The 14,300-nt window shown below is 38.0% G+C and overlaps 1 protein-coding gene across 1 annotated transcript in view; it reads right to left on the bottom strand.

The window, feature by feature from the left end:
* Positions 1-14,300, bottom strand: part of prex2 (phosphatidylinositol-3,4,5-trisphosphate dependent Rac exchange factor 2) — a 103,332-nt gene that overhangs the window by 42,938 nt on the left and 46,094 nt on the right. Inside the window, exons 18-23 of the mRNA XM_023326301.1 lie at positions 11,936-12,084; positions 11,760-11,845; positions 10,044-10,180; positions 6,277-6,394; positions 5,504-5,688; positions 2,730-2,891 (exon numbers count right to left, since the gene is read on the bottom strand). Of these exons, the coding sequence (XP_023182069.1) occupies positions 2,730-2,891; positions 5,504-5,688; positions 6,277-6,394; positions 10,044-10,180; positions 11,760-11,845; positions 11,936-12,084 (837 nt within the window). The remainder of the gene's footprint in view (positions 1-2,729; positions 2,892-5,503; positions 5,689-6,276; positions 6,395-10,043; positions 10,181-11,759; positions 11,846-11,935; positions 12,085-14,300) is intronic.

The raw sequence follows: 14,300 nt of genomic DNA, 5'->3' as shown, positions 1-14,300 counted from the left end.
AAAGGTTACATGTCACAACAGAGCATCTGTTAACTAAATGCTGCATTGCCCTTTACGTATCTGAGAGTTGGCTCTGAAATAAAAGCAAAAATAAAAGCATTTCAGTACAATTTCAGCATTCTCTCTGTTTCATGTGGCAACTCAAATATTTAAAGCAAATCAAAGATTTAAAACAGGCTCCTAAGACTGCCATTGCTCATACATGTGGAAAAATCTCCAGACCCCGACACAACCCCTTTATTGTTTAGACCAATGTAAACAGAGCTGAAATGGTGCGCAGCCGCTCATATCATCGTGTTGTAATTGGGACTTTTCATGTTTGACTTCAGCAAGCTCCGGAATGTGAGTTCATGTTTCAAATTTGCTGCTGAAGAGCTGCAGATTTCTGTTTTCCAGAGTAAATGTCAAACATGTTTTCTACTGAAAGACATGTCTTTGCAACAAAACTCAGATCAATCTTCCACACGTGGATCCTGTGTGCGCAGCTTATTAGGGGCCAAATATTCTCCAGAAGGGCTCAACAATCAAGGATTTGTGGGGGAACATCTGACAACAACCAGAAAGAAAGAAAACTTCTGAAAAATTATAGGAAATTTAATATCTATGGAAAACACAGTGCATAGGGAGTTGGAAGGTCGTCCTGGATCCACTCAAATTGTTTGTACTTTTCCCTGAACTCCATCACAGCGCCAACATGCCGACTTGTGTATTTACAGCAGATGTTTAGTAACACTGGATTATTTTTTTAAGCATTCTTTGGAGAAAGAGATTCCCAATTATATTATATTACAGTGCATCTTTTAAACAAGGAACAAAACAAAGTGTTTATTTTCAGTTATTGTTGTTAGTTTAACTATAAAGGACGGAGGAGAGGAGTTGCCGTAACATCTGTCATTTTATTATTCATTTAATTTCCATCTGGGATTAGAATTGAATGGAATGTGGAGCTCTAAGTTTCATAGCACAAGTCAAAAATCTCTCCTTCTGATCACTTTCTGCTCTATCTTTCTGTCCATCTCGGCTTTAATCATTCCCTACCTCCACACTTCCCGCTCCGTCTCTCTCCGGAGGTCTGAGGAGGAACATTCTGCAACAAAAGGGGATCTTACACAACTGGATGTCCTGGCTGTGACTTTGCAGGGATATTTATAAGTGGTAATTAATCCAAGACCTCTGTCTAATGTCGAGTCAGTCTGTTCCCTTTTCTCACGCACACTTGAATGCATTGCCTATGGAGGAATGTGTGCAGATGTTAAAGAGAACTGACAAAAAAATTCAACTTTCCATCTCAAATTTGGTTTACAAAGTCCTGGTTCTGGTAAATGTTGTGTTCTGGAAAAGTTTCGCTATTTTATCATCGGTTTCTGGCAATTTACAATATTCATTTGGCCATGTTACAAGCACAGCCATAAAATGTCATGTACATTTTATGTGATTTACCAGCTGAAGTAGTACATCATCATTAAGTGGGGCAAAAAAAGGACACAAGTTTTCAAGGTTTTTTGCAAATAAAAATAAATAATGCATGTGTTGCGCGCAGCTGCATTTATACTTCATTGCAAGTGTATTTGACATTTCGCTTTTACAAAATGGCTCAAGCACAGTCTATTTGAATACGGAGAATCTTCAAACAGCAATTTTCACTGGGATTTTTGCTGGGCTTGGACGTTGGGTTATTCTGACACATGTATATGCTTTGATCTAAAGAATGCCTTATGTTTAGTGTCGTCATTATGCTAAAACATGAACCTCACATCCTACATCTGAAGTCTTTTGCAACCTCTGACAAATTTTCCTCTTTCATTTCACTGAATTTGGTTTTATCCATCTTCCACTCACAGCATAATGCTGCCAGGCCCATTGTCATGGTGGAGATGCCATGTTCAGTGTGATGTGTAGCATTAGTATTTCACAACACACTCTAGCCCAACCTAAACAGAGTTCAGGTAGACTCCTTGGATTTAATTTATTTCTGTATTAATTACTGTCAGATTCTAAGGAAAAACCAAATGTTCATACTTTATTGGTAAGTAACCTCACAGCTACTCACTCCTTCATATTGGCCAACGACATTCATTAATAAAACAATAGAAAAAGGGCATTCTTACATCATGATATTGCCATCATCGAGATTCATTGTGGGGATGGTGTGTCAATGTTTCACCACTCATAGAACTTTACATGTAAGCTGAATTTTAGTCTTTTGACCAGAGAGCCTCTTCGCCCCCAGATTTGGTGTTTCCCCCACATGGTTTATGGAAAAATACAAATTAAACCTCTTATGGTTTTAGAACAGAACTTGCCACTCATCCACCTCACAATCTATACATTCTGTCACTAAAAATCCCGATTGCTTTGCTTTTTTCTCCCTTTTTCTTCATATTTTACATGATTGTTGTCTTTTTGAATTTTCTTGTAAAGCTTTCATTTCCTATTGTATTTCTGTTATGTCAACATCACAGGAATATTGTAATGTAAACTGTTTCTGCCAGATATTTTTTAAAAAGGAGAAAAGTTTTTTTGCTCAAACAATACCAATCTATTCCATTATTATAAATCTACACAGAATTTCAGATAGACATATTATTCAAACTTCCATTTCTTTTCCCCTGATGTCAGAGACGCAATGGAATAAAGTAATATGATGTTTCCTTTTAAAAATTTGTCTGCAATATCAGTGAATCTTAGGGTGTCTATTTGATTCAAATCATTATTTTGCATTGTTGTACCTTTCTGTAGTTGGTGACGCGCCGGTTGATGTGCTCCGCCCTTTCGCTGCACATCGCACTGAAGCGTACCTGCAAGTCGTCGGGTATCACGTCACAGCTGGAGCTCAACCTGCTGCACATCTGCAGCAGCATGTCGTCATTCCGCGCCAGTGCCTCCAGGATCTGCACGCCGACGAGGGTAAACAGAGACAGCGATGATGAATTGATATGAGAAAATCATACGAATGGCGCATGAATAAAAACCCAGTCTTATTTCTCTGCAGAATTTCATGAGCAGCTAAACTGGAATGAATAAAGTTCCCACGTTCCATAAATTCATGAAGATACACCCAGATTGTTCAGATCAAAAATTAGATATAAAGAAAACAGGAAAGGCGATACTTGGAGAAAAGCAGGGGTGAAAAATGCAGCTGCAGGAAGAGACTGAAGTAGAGTTACCCGCATTAAACAGAGCACCCAAATCTCCAAGGATGATACAGGATGCTGCAGCAGATGTTTGTAATAATACTAAAATTACTTTCACTTTGTAGCAATGGGAAAGGGCCTATACAATTTACTTCATGGCTTTTAATACTTTATGGTATACTATTTGGCAGGGTTGTTTTTATAATGGGTTTCTTATTTAGAAAAACGCTTTACAGTAAAGACAATATGCTACAACTGCAAATCTAGCTTCGGGCATATTCTCACATGTGATCTGAAATAATTTACTATAAGAGAGATGCCGTTCATTATACGATCTGGCAGAAAGATGCTGCAAAGGGTATTTTTCACTTCAGTAAGCATTGCATCTCCATGTCTGAGTGGACCCGCTATCCTCCGTGTGCCTTAAATCAATAATGATCATTCTGTTAACATCACTGCTGGGACATAAAAGACATGCTCTTAAACCAGGCGGGAAATGAAATAACTAAAATGCGGCTGTCGGTTTTAATTTGCAGCAAGACCTTCTGAAAAAAGCTGGTGATTTTAAGTGTGCAGAATTAGATCACAAACATTTTTTTTATTTTTTACACAATGCAATGTTTTTCATTTAAAATCTGAGCCATTGCAATGCTCGTTTTTGTTATCAGAGCATTACAGATTAAAACTAAATGCTTAGTCATTTTTAATTCAAATCACAAAACGGTGTATCCATTTCATGCACAAAAAATAGAAAGTTTTAGTGTTCCTATTTGAATATTTATTTATTTATAAACATTATCATCAAAACAAAGTCTAAATTGTTTGTTTCTCTCCTGCCCCCATTTGTTTCTGTTCATGCAAAAAGCCAATTAGAATATACAGAGGACAGAAAAATATTACACACTTTTTAGCACCTTATGGGGACAATTTATCAGGACATCGCAGGGTCACAATGACAAACATGGAGCAAAGAACAGACTAAATGAGCTGTATTTGCCTTTGGTCCATTCCATTGTATTTCATATAGATTTACCTTTTTCACTCCTTTAGAAACTATTACAGGAAAACGGGACGTATTGGACCTGCATTATCCAGCGTAGCAACTGTAAAAATTCCTGATTTTATAGAGCTAGTCACAACCATTAAGGGTCAGTAAGATAAGATTTGGAACTGGCAGGATCTGGCTGCTTCCTTCCTGTTAAGTCAGACAAAAGCAGCAAGCCATGTACTTGATTTTTCTCATGGCTTCTCATAAATGATTATCTTGACTAAGGTAAGAGGAGCCCCAACACTGCAGCAAACAAATTGTTAAAAAAAAAAAAGAAAAAGTCAATTTGAAGGGCGAATCATTTGGAAGCCTTTTACTGCCAATTTTATATGCTTTAAGGTTTTTACATACATCTGTCCAAACTTCTTGCTTCTGTTCATCCCAATTGAGCTTATTCCCTACAGACGTTTCAGCTTTAAGCAGAACTGATTTATGGCTTCCTGCATGCATGTTCAGGCTTCAGGTTACATTTCTGGATGCAACAGCTGACTGCATAGAGCAGCATTTATTTAAGCGTTTTCCCATGCTAAAGAGCTCCTCTTGGCTTAAAAACTTCTCACGAGGCATTAAAGACCAGAAAGTTTCTGCCTCGGCCCAAAGTGGAGGATCATGATCCTTTCTCTTGAAAGGAAAGGCTTTGCAGGATGGCTTAAAGTCTCACACTTTAATCTACTGTTTTCAAAATGTTCCGGGATGTCACTTTAACAAAAACCTTCAGTGATCTACAGAAAAGCACAAAAACTGCTGACTTTGATTATTGATTTTCAAACTTCATCAGCCCTGACCAGTGATTAGCTACAGTAGGTCTTTGGTAAAGTTATATGCAGCATCAGCAAGGTGTTTTTAAGTTGAAGTTAGAAGAAGCACAGTCTAGCACAGTCTAGCCTGTTCTACAAAGACTCCTTCCTCAAAAATAATGTGACATTGTCATAAGGTAGGCAGTTATTAATGAACAGAGCAGGAAAAGAGAAGAAATATTTTGACCTGAGCCAATAATAATTGTGAAATAGAAATCAATGAATTTATCAATAATCTATTAAATCTGATACTGGTATTGGAATTATGGCTTTAAAAAAACTGGAAATCAGAAATCTGTGCATCTTTAGTATTCTTATTTTTTACTTTAATTTTTTAACGTTTTCTGAATGCGTTGCAACTCTCCTATATTTAGATGCAGATTTAATCTTTACATACATTTTAGAGGGTTTCACAGCCTCCTCTAAAATCGAGTTTGTATTTTGCTGTGGGACTTAAATGATTTGCATGCTGACCTCTTCACAAAATGTTTTGTGAACATTCCAAAAGTAAAGTGAGTCACTACCTTAGCTGTGAGGCTGAAGAACCCCTTGGGTTCAACCATCTTCTCCAGCACGTGGCACTTGATGCCAGCAGTGCTGTCATACTCGTATACCACTCCGTACTCCAGGTGGACGTTGTCTATAGTGAGACTCACATGGTCCTTCTTCCCATCAATGATGGCGATTGTGTTGAATTTGTCCATCACTTCTATAATAGGAGAATTACACAAAAGGCAGAATTCAGTATGTTTTTTATCACACAAGCAAAACGGTACGAATTCATAAATTTTGGAATGCTCTTTAGCGATGTTGCAAGCATTGATTTCATCATCACATTCAGCAACAAAGGAGGCCTCAGACCACCAAGTCAGAGCATAATTCAAAAATAAGACACACTACTCATGGTTTTCCTCCAACTATCCCTGCAGAAAAAAAATGATGAGTAGTTCCACTAAATTAACCAGTCCTATGCTAATGAAATGACTTAATATGGCAATAAATTTTGCTCTGCAGCAACTTGCTGAGAGGGAAATAGCTTTCCTTGTTTTACTCTCTCTTTGGGATCTATAAATTGTTGAGGGAAATTAACACTTGATGAGCCAAAGGAAGCGGCTGCTCTCAGACTAACGCAATCCAGATGAGCCTGTTTCAGAGCAGCGTCTCATTTGGTAAGAATGAGCTTAAGTGTGTCGGGGTGAACAGGCGTGTGTTACATTCACAAACACCGTGGACCACAATGTATTCTCCCAAATGGGTGATTGTAATGTGCTTTGTGAATAGGCTTGTGTGTGGTCACCTTCCACTTTGCCCTCAAAGCCATCTCCGTTCTCGTCCAGGGTGGGTTTCTGGTTAGATTTCTGGTTTTCCTCCAGAGCGCTCTCGCTGTTATTGTAAATCCATTTAATGGTGTCTTGCTGCAAAAAATAATATGACTGTTCATCAAAGACATTCATTTCACAAACATGAAATGAGGAAGATTGTTTTAATTGATGGATATATTATTGAATCTAACTAAGAAGTTACAAGATTATCTGCATTTCTGCACAAAAGCAATTGCAATCTTTATTTAATTTTTAATGAAATTAAAAAAGAACATCAAATTAAATAATCCATCACATAAATGTGATTATTTACCAAAACTAGTTGTAGATCTTAGTTTTAAAAAATTTAATGAACAGGGGAAAAAATATCAGACTTTTCAGCATGACAATGACTGATCAGAGCCATTCAAGAGAAAATAATCTGATTCTGGTTTTTGGCAAATTAATTTGGTGCATCTTGAAGTTTTACTTATTATTGAATGGATTAGCTCCCTTGCAAGTATACACACACCAACAAATCAAACGGTGACAAGAATTTGTCCTCTTTCAGTTTACGTTTAAAATGATTTGAAACTTTGTGTGGACAACCAGCCCACATGGATACATCACAAACGAGTGTTTAAAATATCTTTACCATGCAGGGTGGAGGCAAAAGTGCAAATGCACCAAAAAGTGTCAATGTCACTGTGAACAGGCACTCAGTATCAGAGAGATGTCAGAGATGAAGTCCGAGGAAGCTCAGAGAAGCAAGACATTTTTTCAAGGGAAGCTGTGTTTTCTGGAATATCTGCTATTAACTAAGAGAGAAAGACACTTAACGGATAATAGGAAGACTAAAGGAATAACACATTTTCTTCTGTTTTTATCCTTTTAATCTTTAGAAAGTAAATAACATTAGTAATAACATTATTCTTCTGCATGTCCCACGCTTTCGAACTGAAAAAGGGAAGCAGGCATTCAGTGTGTTGGCCCCCACAGCGTGGAATCAGTTGCAGTCTGAACTTAAGATGTCGGAAATGATTTTACTGGACTTATTTCGAGCAGTTCTTAAAGATAGGCAACAAGATTCTATGAAACAGTGTCATTGTTTTTAAATTGTTTTTATTGTTTTATACTTGTGCATATGTATTAATTGTTTTTATCTTGTAACCAGGTTGCTATGTATTGCAATTTTTTTGCTCAGGTCCCTCTTGAAAATGAGATCTAGATCTCAACGGGGTTTACCTGATTAAATAAAGGAATATATACTGTATATAAATCATGAAACATGCTCAATTTGAAAAGGTTGAAATCTTTTGTTCCACTTTAGGAAAGGCAAGGATGTAAATTACAGCGAGCGACTGCTGTGTTATTTATGCTACTCATGCTAACAAGCTAATTGCTAAAAAAATTATGCTAAAAAAAACTAAAGTACCCACTCCACAATCATAGTCTTTCAGTTTTAAATAAGCGTTAATAGCAACTGATCTTCTAATAAAACAGTGTGACTGAAAGGCCAGAAAAAAACATTTCAAAAGCTACTCTTATATTTTAGCAAAAGTGTGGTACCCAGATTTTAGAAATAGTCAAAAAAAAAAAAAAAAAAAAAAACTGATCAATGCATCTCTGATGACATGACAAAAGATCTACATTTTTCTCTGGCGTCATTTTTATCAAAATGCCGTGAATGGTGTTGGATTTGTTGCTAAAAATGTCTCCTGAATCTGCATAGGTTGTGGCTGGAGGTCGTAGCATGTTCATCCTAGCTATGTTGTTCACTGTCACAGTTGGATTGGCAGCGCAAACAACAGAAAGCCTTTGCAAACATATGGAAACATGGTGCTCTGCTAGGTCGCAAAAATAAACCCATGCCAATCTAATCAAGCCATTCTAGCGTGCCACACAGGCATGTCTTTGTCTGCGCCGGTTTTCCACACCGTTTTTTTTTTTTTTTGGCCAAGGCTACATACACACCGTGCTTGCTCTCTGGTCTTCATGTGCTTAACCCCCCCACCCCCCACTGCACACAGAAATATGCAGAGGACAAGAAGGAGAAGGCGATTCCTCTGTAGCCACCGAAGATATAAACTACATCCCCTGCTGTAGTACTTAAAATCTCCATTGTAATAACACATTATTGCTAACTCACACAATACACACACCTTTTGTCACCATTTCCCACCTTTAACAGGTGGTCTCTCCTCCTACACTAGTCTGCCTTCAACCACTCAGATAAAATAAATAGATAACCCACCCTCCCGGCTGCCCTTCTTTCTCCAGTCATCTCCACATTTTTTACCTCCTCAATCGGCAGTCTACTAGTCTTTCACTATGAGCCAGGGGTCAACGTTGCTGGAGCAAACAAAACACTATTATTATTATTATTATTATTATTATTATTATTATTATTATTATTATTATTATTATTATTATTATTATTAAAACTACTATTACTTTGGGAGCTAAGAGGGGCTGTATGTTGTGTTTATAACTACTGCTCTTTTTTTTGCATTTCTTTCTCTCTCTGCAGCCTCACATTTTTCCCATGCTACCAATCCATTACATAACAAACAGATCAATCGGCTAATAGTTCAAAATGTCACCACCAGCAAGCGATCATTCAAAGACAGAAAACTGTAAGTAAAACAAGAATAAAAATCAAACCCAACGACAAAAACAGACAAGAGAAGGAATGCATATTCTATTGCTACCTTCAGTTTAAGGGCAATAATTGAATGGGAAAAATAAATCCCATTTTTAAAAAGAATTGTCCTTGCCTCTTATTGCTTTGTGTTATTTAAATGCACTGGTTTCCAGAGCCTTTGGAAGAGGAACAGGCCTGCTATTTAACAAAGTGGTACAAAACCACAGGGCTCAGGAGGTAGCGGGCTGCAACAGGTGTTTTGGTGATTCGAACCCCCACTTTATCTGGTTAGAAACACTTTATCGTGACTGAGACGGATAAAGTGTTTCTGGGCAAGACAGTTCAGCCGCTTTGGGTTGAAGTGTTTGAGGTGAAGACCCGGTGGCGCCAACTGAATGGGAGCCTTGCTTTTGTCCGTCTGCCCGAGGGCTACTATGAGCTGCTAGCTCACCACAGTCAGTGTGTGAATGTGTAATTAAGTTATTATAATGCAAAGTCCTTTGGAGTCCTCAGACTTTATGAAGTACAGACTATTTAACAATGGGATAATAAGATTATTTTCATTCACAAAGCTCAATCTTTGTCCAATTATGGAGACTTGTTTTTTCCTCGAAAGACTTCCTGCACTAGTGCGAACTCATTTGCTTTGTTAGTCTCAATATTGAGAAATTAGGTCACGTGTGAGAAATGCACCTAGGTATTTCAGGCTCATAAGCTGCATTTTCTACAGAAGTTGATTTGGCGCGGGTCAATTGTATAAATTACAAAAAATGTTTCAGTAAAATGTATTTTATAGGAATTTTTAGAGGTACAAACAACTGTGGCACACATGACTTAATAATAATAAATAATATTTTTAATAGGGGACATTTTCTTTTTCCAATTACATAAATTAAATGTTGGACATTTTAAATATTTTCTTCAATACATGTTTTAAGTTAATTTAAGGCTGCATCGTGTTTTTCTGGCCCAACTTTATCTTTTATTTTGCTAGTTTCACTTCCTTGATCTGACACATATTATGAATGATGGCCATTGAAACGGAGAAAACTTATGCTAGATTAATTTAATCTGTACTCTATCCCCTTTCGCCTATACTACCTTCACCTGTAGTCATACCTGCGATGGTCGTCTGTATTTTCTGCACGCGGTGACATGAGCGATGACACTGGCGTGGCTCTCCTTGCTCACATTGATGCCATTTACTTTGATAATGCACTGGCCAGGGTGGAGGCCGGCGGTGGCTGCCACTGTTCCTGTTGGAGAAAGAGAAAAGAATAGAGTTTAGGTGAAGAACATTGTCTACATCCTCAACACAAAACTGCAGCAGTCGACATTCTTCGGGTTTGTATTTATGTCTTTATTTCCTGTTTTAAGCATTGAAGGAGCAGTGTGAAGGAGAGTTTAGTATTCAGAGGAGGGAAGTCATTTATCTAAAGAAGATGTAGGCCACTCTAAGAGACATAATTTAGACTACAGGAGAACTTCAAGGTTAAAAGCACTAAGAGGAAGCACATGAGAAGGTAAATATTTTCAATTGATTACTTTTGTCTTTTGGGAGCTCAAATAGGTGGCCAGATAGGGAGCACTAATATTTCTGGGTGGCACCCATTTCAGAATTATTTAGGAATTATCTAAATCAGTCATATACAGGTGGTTGAAGGCAGAGCCAGAAAGGAGAAATAGAGAAATATGGAAGACAAAAATGAAATAAATACACAAGAGAGGCATTCAGAAATAAGCTGTTTAATAAATTACTCCGACTATAAGTAATTCAAATAGTTTTCCGAATTGGTTGGAAAAACCCACACCTAAGCTCACTGAAACAACTTCCCCTTCGGTGGGAAATTGTGACTTCAGGAAGAAGACTTTAAATTGCACCACTGCACTCAGTATAAGTTATGTTAACTTCTAATCTTCCCTCTTATTACTTCAAATCTTAAATATTTAAAATGCATCATACGTCAGCTTTTCTTTGCAACTGCTATATTGCAAACTTTAACAAATTGGTGAAAGCTGTGATTTCATTTATTGTACAATTGTAATTCAAAAGTAGCAAACAGTAAACAAATCAATAAAAGTATAATTTTAGTGGTTTGGATGCAGATATCCATTGCAAGCATCGCCCTAGTTTGTAGTGTCACATTACATGGGCACCAGTTTCTCTGTGACCTCCCCTAAAAGCATCAGCAAGTACAGCTCTTGGATGATACGACACAATAATCAATAGTTCTCTGCGCAACCAACATCAGGCGTGTCTCCTAATTGGTATTACCTGTTCCTGCTGACCCCAAACACCAGGGGACAGGAGCTGTGGTGAAAAGCTGGGGGATTAAGACTCATCCTACACTTTGAGCTCAGTGCTTCTACTTCAACACACAGCAGGTTCCCAGGAAACACCATCAAGTCAACACTCACAATCCACATGCAAGTGCCTACCCTGCACTTTTCAACCCCCCTATCCCATTTAGATTGCTTTAGGAAAAAAAAAAAGATTCGATTCCCCCGAGGAGAGCCAGACAAGGCTATGGATTGTTTTTTGATTGGACCCTATTTTGTTCCACCCCTGATAGCAGCGCTTCTATACAAGCTCTATTAGGGAACAGCAGAGGGAGAGAAGGATTCTGATGAATGCAGGCCCTTTGTACACCCTACAGAGAAAATAATCCGATGAGAAAAAATGTGAATAGGTGGGTGGAAATCATTGTGACGTTTCACGCAACAGCCAAGTCATGCATTTCCCCACAGACTGAGGCAGCAGCTGCCTGCCAGCTGTGCTGCTGGTAAAAACAAATGCAACCCTTTTGCTGAGGCAGCCAGACAGATATCTCATACCTCTTCCGACAGCATGGACCACCGAAGGTCCAAATCCTCGGATCTGAAAGCCCAAACCGTCTGCGGAGTCTGGGATCTTTATCGTCCTACAGAAAGGAGAGAGACACAACCAATACTGAGATGTGCAGTCGCAAAGACGATTTTCACAGTTCAGTGCACACAGGGATCTGCCTTACTCTCTTGGCTTGGTGCTGACCAGCACCCTGAGGGGTCCCTTGCTGTTGAAACACTGCCTGACGAGAACTTCCACTTCAGAGTATGGCCTCAGGAACACCAGGTCTCCATTGATGGCAAACAACTTCTTCCCAACTTCCAGGCCAGCCATCTAAAAATAGAGTACAATACAAAAGAAACGAGATGAAAGGAATATTTAAAGCTTTAAGTTTTATGATCGCGTCGAACAGAACTGGACAGAGTGTCTGTTTGAAACTTAAAAATACCACTATAATCCATTTATCTTTGTCATCCAGCATGCTGCTGGATTTTCCTATGAGGTTTTAATCGGCAAGGCTGAAGACTTGAAATACGCACTCACAGTTCTGCCAAACAGCTAAACCTTCGAGGATGTCTCAGTGTTTTTTTAGGAGCGGTCAAATAAAAAGGAAGCCTTACAAGTTAAAAGATGGAACTGAACAGATTTTCCCAAATACCTGTTAAACTTTTAAAAACAGACACGATAGCAACCCCAATGATGTATTGTGCAGCGTTTCATTTTAATTCTACTTGAAAATGTTATACAGTTTAACTTATAGCTCATGGCTGTCACTAGACTTAAAAGGTCCTGATACGCAGAACAGCAGCTAGAGCTCAGAAAAGATTACATGCAATCATTATGGGAATTAATGTTATTAATTACTTTTAAATACTTTTATTTAGTTATTCCTGCAACATATTCTTATTTTTCAGCCAGGGACCTTTAAAAACTTTATTTCACTTTAAATACAAGAACTGCATTCTTGGACCACACATTTTTAAGTAGCTTCATGCATATTCCCAGTGGAGTAATAATTGTTGGGAGGTAATCTAAATTGTTTGGTCTCCTGGCACTGAATCAGCGTTTAAGCATTGTTCATAAACATTCCATAAGGTTGAGGTGGTGGAAAGGTTGTAAGCTTAAAATTAGCATGCTTTATCCATTCCCTCACTAGTTTTGATGTGTGACCAGGGTGGGCAATCCTGGTCCTTGAGGGCCGGTGTCCTGCAACTCTTGGATGTCTCCCTGTTCCAACACACTTGAATCCAATAGCTGAATCACCTCCTCCTAAGTGCAGTCAAGTTCTCCATTGTCCTGCTAATGACCTCATTATTTGACTCAGGTGTGTTGAAGTAGAGATGCATCTAAAAGTTGCAGGAGACTGGCCCTCGAGGCCTGGAGTTGCCCACCCCTGGTTTAGCATCACTGACCAGCTGGAACACCCAGTTTTGACTAAGTATCAACTCTCAGGCTGTTGATTTGTTGGCAGTAGTTATGTTTCCACACGACATGCAATGTGCTAGTAAATGTGGCTTCACAGCATGATGCATCTACCACCATGTTGGACAGATGATAGTTGAGTTTGTTTGGTCCTTTTGGACAACTGCAAATTCCAGCAAAATGGAAATTTTGGAGCAGATGCTTCTGTCTCGGGTTAGCACCCGTATTGTAATATAAAATGTGCTTAGCCATGGACAGTGACACTGGTTTTCAAACATTCATGTTTCCGGGTTATGATAGGCCTGAGTCTCTGCGTTTCCAAAGTTATTCCTGAACAACCTAATTTCCATTCATTTGAGGGCACCAGTTTGGGTCAAATATTTAAAACAGGACAATGATCCCAAACACACACCAGAGATGTTTTTGGAATGTAGAGATAATTTTTACTAAAAGTTTCTGTAATAACTTCCTCAAAATCTGAACTCAATGGAAAGTTGAGAATGATTCTTGAAGAGTAAATATCATGCAGTTAATATTCCAGAAACATGTTCATGGCTACAAAAATGTGTGGATTTTCTGCGACTTTCAATTGAACATTTTAGTCAACTACTAGTACAGTTGTATATTTCAACAAATATGTGTAATTTTGTCAACAAATTTGAACTTATGCCCCCAATTCTTGTTTTCAAAAATAATCACGACTGTTTGCTGTTTACTATATCCAACCTGGAAAAATTTCAATTAACATAAATAAAACAAAAGCCCAAAATGTATCAAATATTCATGTGTAAGATGAATATACAGAAATATCTCAACAAAATTTAATCTAGACATCTTAGTGTTTTCTTAAAACAAACAAAATGAAAGCCAATTTAATAGGACTTCTACTTCCAGTTCTTTATCATGTATGGCCTAATTCTAAAATCAAATTTGTGTAATAATTTGAATTTGTATCACAGGTTAACACAACTATGTGCTACAGAACAATACAGAGAACCAGTGGCGATTTAACCCAGGCATGTAGGTTTTCTCCTTCTGTGTCTGTGTCATGTCCAGCCAAGCATGCAAATTTCTGGAAATGCATCACAGTAGAAGTGAGCAAAGTGTTACACTGAATAAAACACATT

This window comes from Xiphophorus maculatus, chromosome 21, assembly GCF_002775205.1.
Source record: "Xiphophorus maculatus strain JP 163 A chromosome 21, X_maculatus-5.0-male, whole genome shotgun sequence".
NCBI classification, from domain to species: domain Eukaryota; kingdom Metazoa; phylum Chordata; class Actinopteri; order Cyprinodontiformes; family Poeciliidae; genus Xiphophorus; species Xiphophorus maculatus.
Note: the sequence above shows the minus strand (reverse complement) of the source record. Positions and strands in the feature narration are given on the sequence as shown.